The sequence below is a fragment of the Cervus canadensis genome, chromosome 26, assembly GCF_019320065.1.
Source record: "Cervus canadensis isolate Bull #8, Minnesota chromosome 26, ASM1932006v1, whole genome shotgun sequence".
NCBI lineage: Eukaryota > Metazoa > Chordata > Mammalia > Artiodactyla > Cervidae > Cervus > Cervus canadensis.
Genome location: NC_057411.1, coordinates 20878372 through 20901577, shown reverse-complemented (window position 1 = coordinate 20901577; position 23206 = coordinate 20878372). Strand labels below are relative to the sequence as shown.

The 23206-nt window shown below is 39.4% G+C and overlaps 1 protein-coding gene across 4 annotated transcripts in view; it reads left to right on the top strand.

Annotated features, from left to right (window-relative positions):
- Positions 1–9605, top strand: part of LOC122428494 (transmembrane protease serine 11A-like) — a 54459-nt gene extending 44854 nt beyond the window's left edge. For all 4 annotated transcript variants that reach the window (XM_043448560.1, XM_043448558.1, XM_043448559.1 and 1 more), the window contains 3 exons: positions 984–1243; positions 5373–5515; positions 7361–9605. In XM_043448560.1, the coding sequence (XP_043304495.1) occupies positions 984–1243; positions 5373–5515; positions 7361–7522 (565 nt within the window). In that variant the 3' untranslated portion in view covers positions 7523–9605. The remainder of the gene's footprint in view (positions 1–983; positions 1244–5372; positions 5516–7360) is intronic.
- The last annotated feature ends 13601 nt before the right edge of the window (positions 9606–23206 follow it).

Below are 23206 nucleotides of genomic sequence, written 5' to 3'. Positions count from 1 at the left end.
AGTCAACTGTTTGCATCAGGTGGCCAATGTCTTGGAGCTTCAGCTTCAGCATCAGTCCTTCCAATGAATATTCAGGGTTGATTTCCTTTGGTATTGACTGGTCTGATCTTCTTGCAATCCAGGGGACTCTCAAGAGTCTTCCCCAGCACCACAATTTTAAAGCATCAATTCTTCCACACTCAACCTTCTTTATGGTCCAACTCTCACATCCATACATGACTATTGGAAAAACTATAGCTTTTACTATCTGGACCTTTGTTGGCAAAGTGATGTCTCTGCTTTTTAATATGCTGTCTATGTTTGTCATAGCTTTTCTTCCAAGGAGGAAGCATCTTTTGATTGACCTATAAAACACTCTAAAATCTGGCCCCTGCCTACCTCGCTAACCTCATTTCCCACCATTTTTCCTTTGTGTCCTGAACTGCAGCCAGTCTGTTTTGAGATATTTGCCTGAAAACTTATCATCCCATCTTCCCAAAGCTGACTGCTCATCAACCATGTCTCAACCCAAGTGCCATGTTCTCAAAAGTGACTTATTTAACTACCCCCTTGTACTCTAGTCCACTGCCCTATTTACAGTCCTTATCGCTGCAGTAAGTTATTGATCTATTCATTCGTTTTGCTCTTTTTCCTTCCCTGAAATCAAATGTACCCACCAGCAAGGGCTTTTCTGACTTGTTCACCACTTTAATCCTGGCACTTCAAATAAGATTCAACATGTAGATGATCGATAAATATTTACTGGAGAAATGAATGAACAACATTTTATAGGCTTTACAGTTCTAAAATTCAATAATTCTGTACTGGATTCCGGCTCAAAGATGCTCTTTGTATATATTTTATCTTTCAAAATAGTAGCAGTATGGTCAAAGAAAGCTATCATTGAATCCAAGTGTATTAGGGTGGAATTTTCTGTTTTAATAGCCTACATGAAATTATTGTAATGCAGTTCATACATTCTGTTCATATCTAAACTTTTCCAGTAAAGCAAACCCACATCAGTGGACTGTTAGCTTTGGAACAAAAATCAACCCTCCGTTAATGAAAAGAAACATCAGAAGAATTATTGTCCATGAGAGGTACCACTTCCCAGCAAGAGAGAACGACATTGCCGTTGTGCAGTTCTCTCCCAGAGTCACTTTTACTGATGACATCCGTCGAATTTGTTTGCCAGAAGCCTCTGCGTCCTTCCAACCAAATTCAACTGTCTATATCACAGGATTTGGAGCACTTTTTTACGGTGGTGGGTATCTAAAAACGAATCACGGAGCTCTAAGCTCTGTTTATGGCAGTGTTATTTAATGTCCATCAGTAATATCCTGTCAGACTTTTCCACACAGTTTGGATTAGGGCTCTTGTTTTGCAAGTGACAGAAACTCCACCCAAACTAACTAAAGTAAAAAATAATAATATTATGGCAAATTTGGCCCTTGTAACTTGGAATCAAGAGGTGAGATGAGTCCGACTTCAGATAGGTGTGGATTCAGGACTTTTGTGACGTCGTCAGGCTCTGACTCCGGGTTTTTCCACGGGTTGGTTCGGTTTTCCCCGGGGCACCTTCATTACAAGGGATTCTAGCGCCACATAGTGGTGAGGGCGGCCAACAGCAGCTCAGCGTGTACATGCCCTAGCTGATGCCAGAGAAGAACATGTCTCTCTCTTTGCCAGAATCTATGTTAATCCCTGAAAAAGGTCTCTTTTGGCCCAGCTTGTGTCCAGGGGTACCAGACTGACTGGTTGACTCAATTCTCACTCTTACGCCTACAGAAAGAAAGGCAGATATGTGACTGGAAGCCTGGTCAGAAGCACAGGTAATGAGGGAAAGACAGCTCCAACAGGAAAGGCCTCAAGGAAGATATCAAGGGAAAGAAGGTTCCCTCAGAAACACTAAGGTCTATCTCTAGGTACCACTGTCTGTGCCATGCAATGCAGGTACACACTAGATATGCTAAAATGCGCAGGCCCACCTTCACTCTGACGCCTTCACTTTGAGCCTCCTCTCTTTTTCACCTCCCCTTCCCCTTCGCTTGCTCCGTCACTTAGTTTCACTTTTCTCAGTCACCTCAAAAATGTTTCCTTTGCTCAGCTATAATCTCCAATTGCAGCAAAATCTGCTTCAGAACTAAAGAGGCTAATTAAGAGTGATTAGGGGTAAGAATAGTGTATAGAGACAAATCATCTCTGATAATAAAGCTTCCACTGATCTCTCTAAAATGATTTAACTTGATATACTAATCTCCTAAGAAATAAAATTGGCTTCACGTTTTAAGGTTTTCAAAACATACTTAGACACATTCTGGATTCTAAAATCTGGTCCAGGCGCATACATATAACAACAGTGACCGGGTTTCTTTGACTCTAGGCTTGAGACGATAAGAAAGGATCTTTTGAGAATGACAAAATTCATTCACAGAGCTCTATATAATTTATTAATATACAATAAACTCTAAAGAATAAATCATTAATTCTTATTCTTCACTAAAGAACCAGGAATGCCTTTCACTAATGTGGTTGATGATGGGCTTGATGGTCTTTAGATTTTTCTCCAGATGTCCCATGTGGTTTCTTTAAGGTTATATTTCCAATCACAGAAATTATTATCCATAGCTTAATAAGCCCAGGGAGCTGTAAGCCTGACAATAATATGTCTTCTCTCTCTCTAATGGATCTTCTCTTAAAATAGAGTTGCATTCTTCATTTGATGAGGGGAGCATCTCAGATTCCCTTTGGCTTGATGGAAAGAAATAATTTCTGACCTGGAGTCTAAGGTTGGCATAGAAATATATCTGCCATAATAGTTTTTGAATAGCAATAGAATCTAATTTATGTAGAACACTATAATTAGCAACAGGATACCTACTTTTTTAAAGCACCCATGGAACATTCTCTAAGATACACTATATCTAGGTCTATGAAACAGTCTCTGACAAACTTAAAAGAATGGAAATCATATATAGTACACTCTCTGATGATAATGCAATCAAACTAAAAACCAGTAACAGAGAGATAATAGGAAAATCTCTAAATGCTTAAAAATTAAACAACACACTTCTAAATAATCCGTAGATAAAAGAGGAAATCTTGAAGATAATTATAAGTATTAATAGAATGAAATGAATGCAGGATGCAGCTAAAACAGTACAGAGACAGGGAAACATAGCAAAATGCATGTATTATAAGAAAGCTCTCCTTTTAAGACACTAGAAAAGAGGAGAAAATAAACCTAAAATAAACACGAGGAAGGAAATAATATAAGTAAGAATGGCAATGAATACAATCAAAATTTAAAAATGGAAAATATTGAATTTAAAAACTGATTCCTTGAAAAAAGATCAATACTTTCTGGGAAATGTCATTAAGCATTATCACGATATTTAAGAAATAGTTCAGGGATGTACAGGATTTGTAGGCTAAGCTTTTTATAACTCCTTGCCAATGAGTTTTATTAAAAAGTTATGAATTTACTCTGTCACCTATAATATGCATTTCATCTTACCTTTCCCAGCACTGGGCATGAATTATTTTTAATTGATACTGTAATAGTCCAAAAAATTACACTAATTGTACTCAAAGAACAGAATATCTTGAGCATTTTTAAACATTTTAGCAAATACCTGTCCAGAAAAAATCCTGAATTGATATTCTAGAGAAAATAGTGTCCATTATTAGTTTTCTACTGCTGTGTCACAAATTGTCACAAATTTAACAACTTGAAAGAAAATGCATTTATTATTTCACAGTTTCTATGGGTCAGAAATCCAGACATAGCATAGCTGGCATCTCCTCTCAACGTCTCACAAATTAGCAATCAAAGTATTGGCTGGGGTTGAGGTCTCATCTATGACTCTTTTCCAAGCTCACTGGTTGTTGATGGAATTTAGTTTCTTGCACCTACAGAGTTTATGGCAGCTTGCTTTCTCCAACACCATTGGGGAAAATTCTCTGAACTCAGGGAAAGCCTAGTTCAGTTCAGTTCAGTCGCTCAGTCATGTCCAATTCTTTGCAACCCCTTGGACTGCAGCACTCCAGGCTTCCCCATCCATCACCAACTCCAGGAGCTTGCTCAAACTCAGGTCCATTGAGTTCATGATGCCATCCAACCATCTCATCCTCTGTCATCCCCTTCTCCTCTTGCCTTCAATCTTTCCCATCATCAGGGCCTTTTCCAGTGAGTCAGTTCTTCACATCGGGTGGCCAAAGTATTGGAGCTTCAGCAGAAGGCCTAAATCCCTTTTAAAAGGGCTTATCCGATTAGGTCAGGCCCACCTTGGATAATTTCCCTTTTGATGAACTCAATGTCAAGCTGACTACATCTTAATTAATCTTCAATATTCCCTCACCTGTGCCATAGAATATAACCTAATCATGAAAATGACTTCCATAATATTCACAGATCCCACTTAGACCTAGGGGAAAAGAGATCACATAGGAATCTTGGGGATCACAGTAGGATTTTGTCTACTGCAGGGTCAGTTTCCCAATCAGCGTGTGGCTGACACAAAGAATCCCTGAATACTTGTAAGATCATTGGTTTCTATCATAAATGGTTGTCTTCTGCATTAGTATTGGTTTCTGTAACTCAGGCTGTAGTTTATGACCTGGGGTTTCAAAATTATAATACATAATGAAATCATTGCCTTTACGTGCATGTCATTATGTGTGTGAGAGTTCCCCATAAAATGTAAAGGATAAAATAAAGATATATAGCTATTTTATCAAGCCCAAACTATCTAGGCCTACAAAGTTTCTGGGAACAATCTGGAATCTACAAATAAAAACTTATTTTAAAAAATGAATACCTTACTAAATATACAAACTGACTGTTTTTAAGTAAAGGTACAAAGGCTTTCCAGAAAAAAGAAACAAAATGTTTTCCTTGCTAGTATAGGTATTTAAAATGAGAAAAAAAAATTTCATTTACATTTTCCAGAGAATAAGTAGAACTTTTTTCCTTAAGAACTGCTTATATTAACTGCATCTTGTTTAACAATTTTTGTTGATGTTCAGTCACTCAGTCATGTCCAACTCTTTGCAAACCCATGGACTGCAACATGCCAGGCTTCCCTGTCTTTCACCGTTTCCCAGAGCTTGCTCAAACTCTCGACCATTGAGACAGTGATGCCATTCAACCATCTCATCCTCTGTCATCCCCTTCTCCTCCGGGCTTCTATCTTTCCCAGTCCTTTCTAATTAGTCGGCTCTTTGCATCAGATGGCCAAAGTATTGGAGCTTCAGCATTAGTCCTTCCCATGAATATTCAGGACTGATTTCTTTTAGGATTGACAACTTTAGCTTGAAATAAAAAGGTCTGCACTTCATTCTAGCTAAGAATACTGGTTGTAAACACTGAAATTACTTTGCTTTTTCTTAAGGGGAATCCCAAAATGATCTTCGAGAAGCCAGACTGAAAATCATAAGTGATGATGTGTGCAAGCAGCCACATGTGTATGGCAGTGATATAAAATTTGGAATGATGTGTGCTGGATATCTGGAAGGAATATATGATGCCTGCAGGGTAGGTGGAGAGAGATTATTTTGATGTCATTAACTCAAAAATATTTATCTGGCTCAAAAATATTCTATGCTCTTTAATATAAAGAGCATATTTTACTAATATAGTAAAATCCAGAGATTATGTCCATGCAAAAATTTATAAATGCTAATTTCAAACACAAACATTTTAATGTTTTATTAAGCAAAACAAACAAATTAAAGCAAAACAAAATAACCAAAAAGCTTCCTTGATGTTATCAAACTAACCAATAAAATTTAATTCTAATACCAGAAATCCAGAGTTTCATAAAGCAGAGTCTCTTTCCTTAAAGAGCTAACATCTAGAAAGGAAATAATCATGAACAATAAACAATGATGTAATAAGTTATATAATGGAGAACAATTTTTTATTTAAAGTATAGTTGATTTACAATACAGTATTAGTTTCAGGTGTGGAGAATAAACATTTTTAGCTTGAAGGGAACATCTTTGGAACAAATATTAGAGAGATAATACTTCAATGAGGTCTGAAGGATAAAGAATATTCAGCCAGTTATAGAATAAGCAGAGAATATTATAGAGAAGAGATAAAGCATAGCCATGTTATGAAGGTGTGAAATTACAATTCATATTTGAGGCAACTGCAAGTAATCTGTTGGGTCTCAGCCTAAGGAAGATGAGAAGTGAGAAGCAGTTAACGGTGAGAAGGTGTGTGAGGTCAAGTTGTATCTAGTCCCCTTTCCAGGGCCCTCCTCCTGTCCAGCATCTGTCCTGCATGTACATTTTCAGACAAATGCATTTGTAACATGTGTTTCATCCTGTAGGCACTTGCTTTATAAGTGTTTACAAGAACACGTGGGGGTTCTTGAAAACTCCAAGGAGGTGATTCCACATGGTGAAATGATGGGAATTGTATTGTCATCAGGAGGCAGAAAACCCTGCCCGGAGTCCCACAGATTACAGCGCATAGGCCACCTCTGTCAGAAAATCATGGGCTGGGCCAGAGCAGAATCTGGTTCACATCTAGCCCCAGTCACTAAGAGTGTGGAGGGAGGCAGCTAGCATTCAGGGATTCCAGAGAGGTGCATGCTATGACAGACAAGTGGAAGGTGGTGACTGGAACACAGAGGACATGGGAATCGAGGCGAATGGTGATTTTAGTGGTAAGTCTCTGGATAGACTGGTGGTCATAAAGAGCTTTCACTGCATTGGGGAGCACAGGTGAGATTCCTGCCTTGTGACTATGCAGTGCATAATAAGGCAGCTCTAGGCAGTTCTAGTCATAAAAACGTTGGGGAAATATCAAGGAAGGGACTCAGGCACAATGGAAGCAGGAATCCAGGGATGGCTACTAGGGTTCATGGGGAGGGCTTTGGTCTATCTGTTTAAACAGAAGCCCAGGCACCCTACTTGGAGTCAGGGGAAAAAACAACCCCACAGCTTGACTTTCTGTGTTGTATACTTGAAATTTGCTAAGAGTAGACCTTAAGCATTCTCACCACACACACACGCTCATGCACACTTGCACACATACACACCAAGTAACTATGTGCGGTGATGGATGTGTTAATTAACCTGATCAGGGTAATCATTTCACAAAGTATATATGTCAAATTATCACAATGTACACTTTGAATATATATGATTTTATTCATGAATTATACATCTATAAAACTGAAAAAAAATTTTAATGTGGAAATTGAACTTTAAGACTTTTATAACTGCTGAAACCCATGTTTCAATGAATTATCCTATAATTGGTAGTCTATAAATATACTTTCTAATAATAAAATATGTGGTTCATCAAAATATCTAAAGTAATAAGTTTCATATTTAATTCATTTTCTTTCTCTTTTTTTCTTTTCAGGGTGATTCTGGGGGACCTTTAGTTGGAAAGGACCTTAAAGATACCTGGTATCTCATTGGAATTGTGAGCTGGGGAGATAACTGTGGTCAAAGAAACAAACCTGGAGTCTACACAAAAGTGACTTATTACCGAAACTGGATTACTTCAAAAACAGGCCTCTAATTCACTGTAAAACGTAAACACTGAGAGCTGTATGCAGGTCATACATGCATGAGAATCCATATATTCTGTGGTTGTAGTACAATGAAGTGAGATTAAATGACATGATTTATTTCCAAATCACTTTAATCAACCAAAAACCCCATGGCCAATTTGTAAAGGATTTAAATTTATAAGGTAGTGAGCCAGTTTAGCCTGGTTTAAAAAATACAACAGAGATAGGGAGCTTTTTAAGTCAGTGAGCTAGAATATAGAAGAGAAGCAATGCAAATTTTTGAGGATAATCCATAACATTTTTAGGGTGTCTTTGTTAGGGATGTCTTCTTAAACAAGAAACTTTTTAAATTCTCAGAGTTTAGGAAACCTGTGTATAATTTTCTATCATTTCTCCAGAGCTCACAAATACTTATTTTCCCCTTTTTTTCTTGTTCTTCATGTTTTCCAAAGAGATTTTACATATTTTCTATTTATAAATCCATTGGAAGGATTTTAATTTTTTAAAAAGTTATATCTAAGAAACAAAGTCTGGTGATAAATCAAGCCAGAGATCTTCTAACCTTTGTCTGCTGTGAAATCTCCCTGCTTTTTCAGTGATAAAGATAACATAAACACACACACATACCCCACACACATGTGCACACACAGAATATCCCTATCTTCAGATATTCCCAGAAAAGCATGATTGATAAATATAGACAGTAACTAGCTAGTCAAAAATGTATTTTTGTTTCAAATATTTGGGGGAATGTGATAGTAACTTCAGGAGCTGTCCCAAAACAATGGCACAAAAAAATTGAACATTTTATAGGTGCATTTACATGCTTTGACCACCAGGGGGAAGCTTTGTAAATTATTGTTAAGATTAAATGCCTAGAAAAAATTGAGAATCTGTTAATATGTTGAAGAATTAATGAGCATTATCTTTCCACATGGGATTTCCTGGTAGCTCAACTGGTAAGGAATCTGCCTGCAATGCAGGAGACCCTGTTTCAATTCCTGGGTCAGGAGTATCCTCTGGAGAAGGGATAGGCTACTCACTCCGGTATGAAAGTTTATTCCTTTGTATTACTGTAGCCAATTGTCTCCTAAGGCTTGTGGCAATAGCCTATTGCAACCATGAAATACTAGGTATTTTTTGCTAATTTAATAAATGTAGATTTTGATGACCTACCATACAGAAGACATGACCAAAGTGATTTGAAATAGCCAATGAACCCACCAAGTGTCTCATGAAGATATTAAGAGAGTCACGCTCATGTATTCCATAATATTAATACAATTAGATGATGATTTTGTAGAAACTGTTACTCTGTGTGACAATACTTGTTAGACATCAGGGTTATGCATCATTTACTCATATAACCCAAATATAAACCAAGCCATTAGAAAATTGAGCTATTTTATAATTCCCCTCATGTGCTATTGATAAGGCATAAAAATAATGCTAAAATAATCTAAAGGAGATTTAAAATTTATTCACCATAAAAATTAATCCATAAGATAGACTTATAGTATTTGAAGCACAGGAAACACTCCAAGTCCTGTAGGCCAGTACACTTAAGAGTTCAGAGAACTGAAGCCAGGAGAAGTAAATGACTTAGTGAAGCTGTAGGTAATTTGTGTCCCCAATGGGCCTAGGGCCCAAGGCCTAGGACCCACCAATTTCACATACCCTTTTCTTACAAAGTATCTTTATGGTCATCTATATTATTTAATCATCAGCTGTATAAAAATTTCAGTGAGTCTACTGAATCTGTGTTAAATTAAGAAACTCAAGAATTTTAAATGATATGATTCACTAAGGCAGCTGGCTGCCAGTTCTCAGAACTCACTTAAGGATAAAGTTGCTTCTTCATACATAAAGATATACATAGGCATATAAATTGTTCAATATTATGGTGGTAAGATACAATTCTGATTTCTGGTGTTAAGATTTAAGGAACGATCTTAGAGTTATAACTTTGTGTTTCTAAATAGTCTTGTGAAACATTTAATCCTGGATCACATATAAGCAAATATTGGTGTATCATTTAAAATCTAATAATAAAGTTGGTGATCAGAGCATTCTACAAATAATATCATTGAATCTGTGTTAGGCCAACTGAATAAATCTTTCTTTCAACTTTTGTTTAAAATTACATTTCTTTTAATTAACTAGTTTGGGACCTAATAGAATCAGAAGATATTAAGAAGAGGTGGCAAGAATACACAGAAGAACTGTACAAAAATGATATTCATGACCGAGGTAATCACGATGTGTGATCACCAACCTAAAGCCAGACATTCTGGAATGTGAAGTCAAATGGGCCTTAGGAAGCAACACTACAAACAAAGCTAGTGGAGGTGATAGGATTCCAGTTGAGCTATTTCAAATCCTGAAAGATGATGCTGTGAAAGTGCTGCACTCAATATGCCAGCAAAAAATCTGGAAAACTCAGCAGTGGCCACAGGACTGGAAAAGGTCAGTTTTCATCCCAATTCCAAAGAAAGGCAATGCCAAAGAATGTTCAAACTACTGCACAATTGCATTCATCTCAAATGCTAGTAAAGTAATGCTCAAAATTCTCCAAGCCAGGCTTCAACAGTACATGAATTATGAACTTCGAGACGTTCAAGCTGGATTAGAAAAGGCAGAGGGACCAGAGATCAAATTGCCAACATTCGTTGGATCATCGAAAAAGCAAGAGAGTTCCAGAAAAACATTTACTTCTGCTTTATTGACTATGCCAAAACCTTTGTGTGGATCACAGCAAACTGTGGAAAAATCTGACAGAAATGGGAATACCAGACCACCTGACCTGTCTCCTGAGAAATCTGTATGCAAGTCAAGAAGCAACAGTTAGAACTGGACATGGAACAACATACTGGTTCCAAATCGGGAAAGGAGTACGTCAAGGCTGTATATTGTCACCCTGCTTATTTAACTTGTATACAGAGTACATCATGCAAAATACCATGCTGGATGAAGCACAAGCTGAAATCAAGATTGCCAGGAGAAATATCAATAACCTCAGGCAAGCAGATGACACCACCCTTATGGCAGAAAGCAAAGAAGAACTAAAGAGCCTCTTAATGAAAGTGAAAGAGGGGAGTGGAAAAGTTGGCTTAAAACTCAACATTCAGAAAACTAAGATTATGGCATCCAGCCCCATCACTTCATAGCAAATAGATAGGGAAACAATGGAAACAGTGACAGACTTTATTTTGGGGGGCTCCAAAATCACTGTTGATGGTGAGTGCAGCCATAAAATTAAGAGACACTTGCTCCTTGGAAGAAAACCTATGACCAACCTAAACAGCATATCAAAAAGCAGAGAGATTACTTTGCCAACAAAGGTCTGTCTAGTCAAAGCTACGGCTTTTCCAGTAGTCATGTGTGGATGTGAGAGTTAGACCATAAAGAAAGCTGAGCGCCGAAGAATTGATGCTTTTGGTGTATTGAACTGTGGTGTTGGAGAAGACTCTTGAGAGTCCCATGGATGGCAAGGAGACTCAACCAGTCCAGCCTAAAGGAAATCAGTCCTGAATATTCATTGGAAGGACTGATGCTGAAGCTGAAACTCCAATACTTTGGCCACCTGATGTGAAGAAATGACTCTGGAAAAGACTCTGATGCTGGGAAAGATTGAAGGCGGGAGGAGAAGGGGACGACAGAGGATGAGATGGTTGGATGGTATCGCCAACTCGATGGATGTGAGTTTGAGTAGGCTCTGGGAGCTGGTGATCAACAGGGAAGCCTGGCGTGCTGCAGTTCATTGGGTCACAAACAGTCAGACACGACTGAGTGACTGAACTGAACTGAACTGAACTGAATTTGGGTCACTCTGAAGCAGGATTTTTCAACTTTAGCATTCCTGACATTCTGGACTACATAATTCTTTGTTTTGAGAGGCTTTTTTTGTTTGTGCATTGTAGAATTTTAGCAGCATCCCTGACCTCTGCCTTCTAGACATCTGAAACACACTCAACTCCATCCAAATTATGTTAACTGAAAATATCACCAGATGTTGGCAAATATCTCATAAGGGGTGAACTTCTTCCTTGTTGAGAACTATTATTCCCAAGGCATTTGATTATTTTCAAAAATGCCAGAGATAATCTGAAAATTTTTACAGTTATTCAAAAACTATAGTCTGCTGGTCGAACTGTATGTTCACTATCATGTTCCTAAAAGAAATGGCAGAATAAGTGATGGATACTTTAATCAGTGACCATTTCAGATGTAGAGTGATCTCCTCACACACAATGTGCTTGGAGAGTTTCTCATACTCTCGCTTACAGCAAATTCATAGAGCACCATCAGCTATTGCTATGAGGACAGGCTTTCTATGAATACATCCTCTAGTAAGAATGTCTCTACAATGACCGCAATTCACAGTAAGAAATATATCTTATATCACAGCTCCATAAATATGTAACAAAATACATAATATAGATTAAAAATAGAAACAAGATTCATAAAACAATGCCTCTCTTACTAAATACAATAAAATGTAATATTTATATTCTATTTTGCTTTTTAAAAATGCTTGCCCCACCAACTAAATTGATTTCACAATCTATTAATAACAGGTTTTAACCTGTGGTTCCTATAACACATTCTGGAATAATCATTCACCATTATTAATGCCATAGTGTTATGATCTCACCTGTTCCCACTACATTCCCTACCTTCAAACTATATTTTTAGCAATCTGTAGCTAGATTATGGGGCTTCCCAGGTGGTGCTAGCGGTAAAGAACCTGCCTGCCAATGCAGGAGACATAAGAGACTCAGGTTCGATCCCTGGGTTGGGAAGATCTCCTGTAGGAAGGCATGGCAACCCACTCAAGTATTCTTGCCTGGAGAAGCCCATGGACAGAGGCGCCTGGCGGTCTAAGGTCCATAGGGTCACAAAGAGTTGGATATATTGAAGCGACTTATCACAGCTAGATTATGACGCTGTAAAATACTGCTATTCCCATGCCCTCAAATCCACTGATTTCCCCTTTGCCTGATAAACAGAGTATAAATCCACATCACCATAGCTTGTAAGGCCCTTTACAATCTGCCAACAACCAAGTAAAATTTTGTTTCACTCGTTCTATGTTCTTGTAACACTGAATGTTACTCTTTATTTCCTAAACACATAGATAGTAGGTTATGCAAGATTCTCTTCACTCTATAAGATCTAGCTCAAATATCACCTCTATCAATAATACCTTTACTATCCAATAAAAATTACTCTTCATCCAAAGTTTTTTTGAATGCTTTTTTTCTTTCCCTAGAGCTTTTTTCATACTTCACTTTGTATTATAACTTTAATGTACATTTATTATCTCTAAAAACATACTAAGTTCCACTAGGCTAAAGACTGCTTTATTCATTTTTGTATTCCCTACAGCTTTTAGGACAATAATCTGTATATATTATGGCTCATGAAAGAATAAATTAACAGGCTAATTATGATTTCTATGAAGGAAAGACAGCTCAGTTCTCAGTTACTAACTGCTTTCCTCAGCTCACTTTCTTTTACACTGCTTTCTAATCTGTGCTGGCCCCATCTAGCATATTCTTGAATGTTTCTAAGGAGTTCCAGCTCTCTGTCTATGCTAGAAGCAATCAAAACACTAACACAAGTCACTAACTTTCAGGAGACCCTGTAAATCAAAAATGTTGCCCCATATTCCCTTAACTGAGCACATTCCAAACCTATAGGGATATTTGGAGATAAGATCAAAAAGCACATCTCCCATTTTCTTTTTTGTGTTTTCATTTGATCTACGAGGACTGTCCTTTCATCTTTTTTCTTTCATGGACCTCACAAATATGGGTGCTTTCAAAAGGTCACCTTAGATCTCCATGATTGTACTTTTGCAGTTTAGGCTCGTCTTTGTTGAATTTGCCCAATGAGAGATAATAGAGATAAAACTAAGATTCATATACAAAATCCACTTTTGAATGCTCACAGAAATAAAAGGATTGGAATTTCAGGGGAAAAAAGATGACATTTGGTTCACCAACGTTAATTATCCATATGCCTGTCCTTTCCTTTCCATTAGTAATCAAGATTTAAGTGATAAACTAACATTTTTAAACTGATTTTGTTGTTTTCTAAGTTCAGGAGACTCCTCCCACACCAGAAGTCAATAAAAAAAGTGAAAAGAAATCCCAAATGTCACTTAGAAAGTGAGGGAAAATCAAAGATAAAAATGTAGGCTTCAGGGGTCAGAAAAAGACAGAACTGAAGAGCAGTTCTTCAGATTACCCTACACTGTGTTTCGCCTTGAAACAGGTGTTACGGGTTAAAGCATATAGATGACGTTATGTCATATACAGGGCCCCTGAAAATTACTGCATAACCTGTTGAATATTTTGCATGGGCTATAATGATCAATTAGGGTAACATCATGGTTACCATCATGTACCATGATGTTACAGAAAAAACAGTAGATTGAGCACCTCTCTGATTGAATTATGTGGTAACTGCCCTCACAGAGTGGACCAACCATCTCTGCACTCTGGGCCTCCCAGGATCATCTCAGGAGGATCTGCCATGTAGAAGCTCATTGCTGCTTTGTTTAAGTGACCAAAGCAGAAAAGTATGAAATGACTCACTGGGGAACTTTAAATTTTTTCACTCAATCTTGACGATTCCCACATATTAAACTGTTGTCAATCATCTTGCTGGGATCATGTCTGGATAGAGACAGCATTCAGGATTCCTATCTTCTTGAAACTTCCTCTTCTTGAAACTGTACTATGCTGCTGCTGCTGCTAAGTCACTTCAGTCGTGTCCAACTCTGTGTAACCCCATAGACGGCAGCCCACCAGGCTCCCCCATCCCTGGGATTCTCCAGGCAAGAACACTGGAGTGGGTAACTGTACTATAAATGGTAACATAATCTGGCTCACGATACACTGCACAGTGAGGGTCAGCACAAGCCTTTAGCTGGGCCTCCAACACCCGAGAAGGCAATGGCAACCACTCCAGTACTCTTGCCTGGAAAATCCCATGGACGGAGGAGCCTGGTAGGCTGCAGTCCATGGGGTGGCTAAGAGTCAGACACGGCTGGGCGACTTCACTTTCACTTTTCACTTTCATGCATTGGAGAAGGAAATGGCAACCCACTCCAGTGTTCTTGCCTGGAGAATCCCAGGGACGGAGGAGCCTGGTGGGCTGCCGTCTATGGGGTCGAACAGAGTCGGACATGACTGAAGTGATTTAGAAGCAGCAGCAGCAGCCAAGACCCGAAGCTCCTCTTTCTTTTCCTGGAGGGACAACTGGGAAGTAGGATGGAGACCATTCTAGGTCAAAAGTCACACCACGGCTGACCACAGTTCTGTTTCCTCTCTCTTTCTCTCATGCAATGAAGACTACTCCTGGTACAAAGGCACAACCTTTTCTTCTGGCTTTTCATGAAAACCACTCCAAAAACAGCCTAGCCCTCACATTGCCTTTCATGGGGTCATTTTAAGAACCTAACCATCAAATAGGAGATGCTTACGCCATCTCCTAATTCAGCCGCATTCCTTATTTCCTTCTCCTTTAGATGCCTCTGGAAAAAGTCAGATCAACAGATTCTTGCACAAACAAATAAAACAAACAAATTAAAAAAAAGACTAAATTCCAAGGTGAGCTGGTAGCTTTTCCCTGTTCCATGACTACAGACTATTCCTAATCCTCAAAATGATCATAGTATTAAATGTTCTTGTTCAAAAGCCTTGGAAAACAAATAAGGATGAATCAGTAGAAAATCACCAGTTTTACTTAAAAAAAAAAACAACTCAAGTACAAGTTATTTAAACAGTAAGTGAGAATTGTTATCTTTGTGTCAAAAGGATGTTATGATGCACCTTCATGGTTCCAAATGACCTCAAACTCTGTTCAAGTAGCTCCCTACCATCACATATTTCACAGCTTGGTGAAAGAGTTCATTACTCATACAAAGCTAGTACACTGATGTTAATTTAAATCAACTGGATTCTTAAATATAGGTTTAAATAATCTTGAACAAACAAAAAGCTATGTGGCAGTCTAACATAACATTATGTTATGCTAATGTTGCATGTATATATATTATATATACATACATAATGTTTTATATATGCATGTGGAAGGGGAGCTGGGGGGAGAATGGATACAAGTATATATGGCTGGATCCAATTACTGTGCACCTAAAACTATCACGACATTGTTAATCAGCTATACTTCAATACAAAATAAAAAGTCTTAAAATATTAAAAAAATTTTAAAAACAAAATCCTGTCTAGACTTTTAAAAATAATAAAATAAAACACAAAGCAGAAAAAATAAAACCACCAGAGAGCCTTTACTTTTTACTTCATCTGTCAAAACTACTCATGTATATTGGCATAATTTTTACATTTGGTATAACACCATCACCTTTCTTTCTATCATTTTTCTCATGTTTTTGAGCTAATTTCTTCATAATCTTTATTTTATTCCCCAAACACGCACCCACTCTCAGCAATAAAGACCTCAATAAATATTTCTAGGTACTTTCTTCCTTTGGTGGGAGATTTTATATATCTTAATCATAACAGGCTAATTATTCCATTTTAGACATGTATATACTGTTTCCTTTAAAGCATCTAAAAACAAAAATGAAAAGACATGTTTTTAGCTAATACTTAATGTAATTTTATCTCACAAAACATTCCTACTTGCCTCACTTCTCCAGAGAAATTTCCCCAACTGTGACTTAACCTTGGTAACTGGCCTGGCAGCCAGGAGAGGAGATGTCTGCTGCTCCTGGAGAGAATGGCTGCCAGCTTGTAAAGAAGAGGCCTGCGCCGAGTCCCTGCACAACGTGAATGCATGCTAAGTGGCTTCAGTCTTGTTCGACTCTTTGTGACCCCATGGACTATAGCCCACCAGGCTCCTCTGTCCATGGGAATCTTCAGGCAAGAACACTGGAGTGGGTTGACATGCCCTCCTACAGGGGATCTTCCCAGACCAGTGATCGAACTTGTGTCTCTTACAACTCCTGCACTGGCAAGCAGATTCTTTACCACTAGCACCACCTGGGAAGCCCATCCTGGACAATGCTAGCTCTCAAAGGAGAGAAAATTCACTTCTGCAGACTCAGAAGGCTCAAACAACAACAACAAAAAGTCTACAGAGTCAAAAACTTCAGGTTATCTAGCCCAGTAAACATCCCATGTTCAGGTCCAAGTTTTACCAACTAGGTCTCTGACTCCGGATCAACAGATCTGTCTATGTTGAGCATCCAACTATCACTGGAGTTCAGACCCTCTATCCAATCCTGCGCTTTGAATTCAGCTTTTCCTGCTCACCCACTGCATGAGATGAGAGCTTTTCAATCCACTGAGGATAATCTCTGGATCTCATACTCAGCTTTCAGTTATGTTAATTGCCCTCAACTTTTCATTATCCACCTCTTGCACACACATGCAACTAGTAGCAACCACATAGTTCCACTGTCTTTATGTGTATCATCCTCACCCTCATTCCTTTCAATGCATAAACTGGCCCTGGTCCATGCACTCACATTTACTGTCATGCTGACCTGGTACCAGGGCTGAAAGTTGTAACAATCATACAATCATACCACCATCTTGTTCTGGAAGCTATGGGTATGTCACCTAGTATCCAGTTCTCACTACCAGCTGAGTGGTGATGGATCCAGTTCCCAAATCTCATCTTAACTTCTGTCTCCTTGGAGCTCTTTCAGTACTACCTACTACAAATTGGCCTTTCTGGGTAGCAGAAACTGACAACGTAAAAGAGAAAAGGTATATTGAGAACTAAAACCTGTGAAAGGAGAAGAGAAGAAGGATCTGTCAGGGAAAGTTATCAGATGGCAACACCAACCTGACAAAAATGTCTTTCAGATCATCTGGGAAACTCTGGAGTAAATATTCAGTTCAGTTCAGTCACTCACTCATGTCTAACTATGCAACCCCATGGACTGCAGCACGCCAGGCTTCCCTGTCCATCACCAATTCCCAGAGTTTGTTCAAACTCATGTCCATCGAGTTGGTGATACCATCCAATCATCTCATCCTCTGTCTTTCTCTTCTCCTCCTGTGTTCAATCTTAGCCAGCATCAGACTCTTTTCTAATGAGTCTGTTATATGCAACAGATGACTAGAGTATTGGAGTTTCAGCTTCAGCCCTTCCAACGAGTAAACATTCAGCTCAGTTCAGTTCAGTCGCTCAGTCGTGTCTGACTGCGACCCCATGAACTGCAGCACACCAGGCCTCCCTGTCCATAACCAACTCCTGGAGTTTACCCAAACTCATGTCCATTGAGTCAGTGACACCATCCAGCTATCTCATCCTCTGTCGTCCCCTTCTCCTCCTGCCCCCAATCCCTCCCAACATCAGGGTCTTTTCCAGTGAATCAACTCTTCCCATGAAGTGGTCAAAGTATTGGAGTTTCAACTTCAGCATCAGTCCTTCTTCCAATGAACACCCAGGATTGATCTCCTTTAGGATGGACTGGTTGGATCTTCTTGCAGTCCAAGGGACTCTCAAGAGTCTTCTCCAACACCACAGTTCAAAAGCATCAATTCTTCAGTGCTCATCTTCCTTCACAGTCCAACTCTCACATCCATACATCACCACTGGAAAAACCATAGCCTTGACTAGATGGACCTTTGTTGGCAAAGTAATGTCTCTATCTAGCATAGATAGATATGCTATCTAGATTGGTCATAACTTTCCTTCCAAGGAGAAAGCGTCTTTTAATTTCATGGCTGCAATCACCATCTGCAGTGATTTTGGAGCCCAAAAAACTAGACTCTGATAGACAGAGAGCGTGATGAACAATGGACGGAGTTTCATAACACTGTACAGGAGACAGGGATCAAGACCATCCCCATGGAAAAGAAATACAAAAAAGCAAAATGGATGTCTGAGGAGGCCTTACAAATAGCTGTGAAAAGAGAGAAGCAAAAAGTAAAGGAGAAAAGGAAAGATATTCCCGTTTGAATGCAGAGTTCCAAAGAATAGCAAGGAGAGATAAGAAAGCCTTCCTCAGCGATCAATGCAAAGAAATAGAGGAAAGCAACAGTATGGGAAAGACTAGAGAACTCTTCAAGAAAATTAGAGATACCAAGGGAACATTTCATGCAAAGATGGGCTCAATAAAGGACAGAAATTGTAGGCACCTAACAGAAGCAGACGGTATTAAGAAGAGGTGGCAAGAATACACAGAAGAACTGTACAAAAAAGATCTTCATGACCCAGATATTCAAGATGGTGTGATCACTCACCCAGAGCCAGACATCCTGGAATGTGAAGTCAAGTGGGCCGTAGAAAGCATCACTACGAACAAAGCTAGTGGAGGTGATGGAATTCCAGTGGAGCTATTTCAAATTCTAAAACATGATGCTGTGAAAGTGCTGCACTCAATATGCCAGCAAATGTGGAAAACTCAGCAATGGCCACAGGACCAGAAAAGGTCAGTTTTCATTCCAATCCCTAAGAAAGGCAATCCCAAAGAATGGTCAAACTACTGCACAACTGCACTCATCTCACATGCTAGTAAAGTAATGCTCAAAATTCTCCAAGCCAGGCGTCAGCAATACATGAACTATGAATTTCCAGATGTTCAAGCTGGTTTTAGAAAAGGCAGAGGAACCAGAGATCAAATTGCCAGCATACACTGGATCATCAAAAAAGCAAGAGAATTCCAGAAAAATGTCTATTTCTGCTTTCTTGACTATGCCAAAGCCTTTGACTATGTGGATCACAATAAACTGTGGAAAATTCTGAAAGAGATAGGGATACCAGACCACATGACCTGCCTCTTGAGAAACCTATATGCAGGTCAGAAAGCAACAGTTAGAACTGAACATGGAACAACAGACTGGTTCCAAATAGGAAAAGGAGTACCTGTTGAGAAATCCACAAGAGGTGGAAATGACCTTTATGCCACTACATTGCTCAATCACAGGCTGAGGGCTACCCAGAAAAAAAAAAATGCTTTGAGCTTGAAAACTGAGGCAAACCTTTACAATGTTAACAGCTACAATCTGTCAGGTTATTTTAAGCATATGTTTTTATTCTGACACTTCGATATCTGAGGGCTTGCCGAACCTTGGAGGGACTGCCTCTTCCAGGGCTAGCTAATTCCCAGAGACAGCAAATAACTACACAGTGAGTATGTACTCCAAACACAAACTGACCGATCCAGAGCCTATACCCCTCCTTTTTTGAAGTCTTACACTCTGGGCCATTATTCCTTCGCTGGGAACAGTGTACTCACAATTACAGTGTACCCATGCCAGAGTCAGGTGCCAGATAACTGGGCACCCCTGTGTCACAGAGCCCACGGAAACTATTCAAACTAGCCAGTCTTAAGCCTGTTCTTCTGATGGAAGTCACGATGGAGGCTCTCGTACACAGGTGTTCCTTTTTCCCTCTGACTCTGAGTGACCCCGTGCTTCCCCGTGTGACCCTGCATGATGTGCATGTCCCCTTCTCGGGAGCAATAAATAACAAACTATCTTTTCTATCAATGGCAATCATCTTCTGATCTTCTACCCTCACTTTACAAAATAAAAATGAAATCTGTGCTGTAAAACACACGTCCTCATACTCTCTGCAGCTGAGTAGGTTGTCTCGAAGGATGATCTGAAGGCGACCTCCATGTGTCTTACGGGAGTGATTTTTTTAAATAGGATCAAATATAGCTATAATACCTCAGAGAGAAGTAAATTTTTATTCATTATTTCCTTCAATAATTCTTTTAATTAACCTAGTTATACATGCTAGTTACAGATGATTGGCTCTCAAAGTATAGCAGTTCTTTTTCCCATAGGCCATTATGGTCTACTGTAGAATGATTTCAAAAATGTGCTGAAGGAAACTATAAGCAACGTGAAAAGACACCTCTCTGAATGGGAGAAAATAATAGCAAATGGAACAACTGACAGAGGATTCATCTCCAAAATATACAAGCAAATCATGCAGTTCAATGCCAAATAAACAACCCATCAAAAAGTGGGCAGAAGATCTAAACAGACATTTCTCCACAGAAGACATACAGATGGCTAACAAACACATGAAAATGCACAACATTGCTCACTATTAGAGAACTGCAAATCAAAACTACAATGAGATATCATCTCACACTGGTCAGACTTGTTGTTCAGTCGCTAAGTCATATCTAACTCTTGGCAACCCCATGGACTATTGCAAGCCAGGCTTCCCTCTCCTTCATTGATCTCCCTGAATTTGCTCAAACTCATGTCCACTGAGTCAGTGATGCCATCCAATCATCTCATCCTCTGTTGCCCCCTTCTCCTTCCCTCAGTCTTTTCCAGCAGCAGGGCCTTTTCCAATGAGTTGGCTCTCTGCATCAGGTGGCCAAAGTATTGGAGCTTCAGCTTCAGCATCAGTCCTTCCAAAGAATATTCAGGGTGGATTTCCTTAAGGATTGACTGGTTTGGTCTTTTTGCTGTCCAAGGGACTCCCAAGTGTCTTCTAGACTCTTGCTTCAAATCAAAATTTGAGAACATCAGTTATTCGGCACGCATCCTTCTTTATGATCCAACATCTGTACATGACTACTAGAAAAACCATCAGTTCAGTTCAGTTCAGTTGCTCAGTCATGTCCGACTCTTTGCGACCCCATGAATCGCAGCACGCTTGGCCTCCCTGACCACCACCAACTCCCGGAGTTTACTCAAACTCAGCTTTGACTATATAGATTTTATCGGCAAAGTGATGTCTCTGCTTCTTAATACACTATCTAGATTTGTCATAGCTTTTCTTCCAAAAAGCAAGGGTCTTTTAATTTCATGGCTGCAGTCACCATCTGCAGTGATTTTGGAGCCCAAGAAAATAAAATCTGTCACTGTAGAATCTGTCACATTCTGTCACCAGTCAGAATGGCCATCATCAAAATTCATACAAACAATAAATGCTGGAGAGCATCTGGAGAAAAGGGAACTCTCTTGTACTGTTGGTGGGAACACAAATTGATATAGCCATTATGGAGAGCAGTAGGGATAATCCTTAAAAAGCTAGGAATAAAACCACCATATGACCCAACAATCCCACTACTGGGCATATACCCTGAGAAAATCATAACTGAAAAAGACACATGTACCCCAATGTTCATTGCAGCACTATTTACAACAGCTAGGATAAGGAAGCAACCAAGATGTCCATGGGAAGTTGAATAGATAAGGAAGTTGTGGTACATATATACAATGGAATATTATTCAACTATAAAAATGAATGTATTTGAGTCCATTCGAATGAGATGGATGAACCTAGAGCCTATTATACAAAGTGAAGTAAGTCAAAAAGAGAAAGACAAATATCATACATTAACAACATATTATGAAATCTAGAGCAATAGTACTGATGATTCTACTTGCAGGGACGCAAAGGAGACACAGACATAAAAAACAGACTTTTGGACACAGTAGGGGAAGGAGAGGGTAGGATAACTTGAGAGAAGAGCATTGAAACATATACATTACCATATGTAAAATAGATAGCCAGTGGGAATTTGCTGTATGATGTAGGGAACCCAAAATTAGTGCTCTGTGACAACCTAGAGGGGTGGAAATGGGGGGGAGTGTGGGATGGGGGTGGGGGAAGGCCAGTTCACAAGGGAGGGGACATATGTACACCTGTGGCTAATTCATGTTGATGTATGGCAGAAACCATCACAATATTGTAAAGTAATTATCCTCTAATTAAAAATAAAAATAAAAGTGTGCTGTAATGAATATGAAAGGAGAAGCAAGCAAATATGGGATCACATCAGAAAGAAGCCAGCCTATCCTAGGGACTTCCCTGGCGGTCCAGTGGCTAAGACTTAACGCTCCCAGTGCAGGGGGCCTGGGTTTAATCCCTGGCTAGGGAACTAGATCCCACCTGCTACAACCAAGACCCGGCACATCCAAGTAAATAAGTAAATAGTGAAACATTGGAAAAGACCCTGATGCTGGAACAGATAGAAGGCAGGAGGAGAAGGGGATGACAGAAGATGAGATGGTTGGCTGGCATCACTGACTCAATGGACATGAGTTTCAGCAAGCTCCAGGAGACAGTGAAGGACAGGGAAGGAAGCCTGGCATACTGCAGTCCATGAGGTCGCAAAGAGTTGGACACGACTGAGTGACTGAACAACAAAAACAATAATAATAATAAATTATGTGTTGGGGCTTCCCAGTGGCGCTAGCAGTGAAGAACCTGTGTGCCAATGCAGGAGATATTAAGACATGCGGGTTCAATCCCTAGTTGGAAGAGCCCCTGGAGAACGGAATGCCAATCCACTCCAGTATTCTTGCCTGGAGAATCCCATAGACAGAGGAGCCTGGCAGAGTCGGACATGACTGAAGTGACTCAGCATGCAACTTATCCTAAGGGTGAAGAAGCCTTCATGGAGGGAAGTGTACAAGCAGTCCTGACAGACTATTCAGAGTTGGAAACTAAGAAATGTATCAAAAGAGACATAAAACAATGGGGAGAGCTGCAGGAACAGAACTGAAGGAGACACAGAGGGCAGTGTATTCAAGTAACAAAGGATATTCAGTTTATAGACTGTAGAGTTCTATAAGAGGGTGGGAAGGAGGGTGAGAATGTAGGCAAGGTTCAGCTCGCTTCAGGGCTCTGCCACCTGAGTTAAGGAGAATAAACTCTCTTAACTGCAAGGGAAGCTACTGAAGACTTTTTAAGAGGGTAACAACATAACT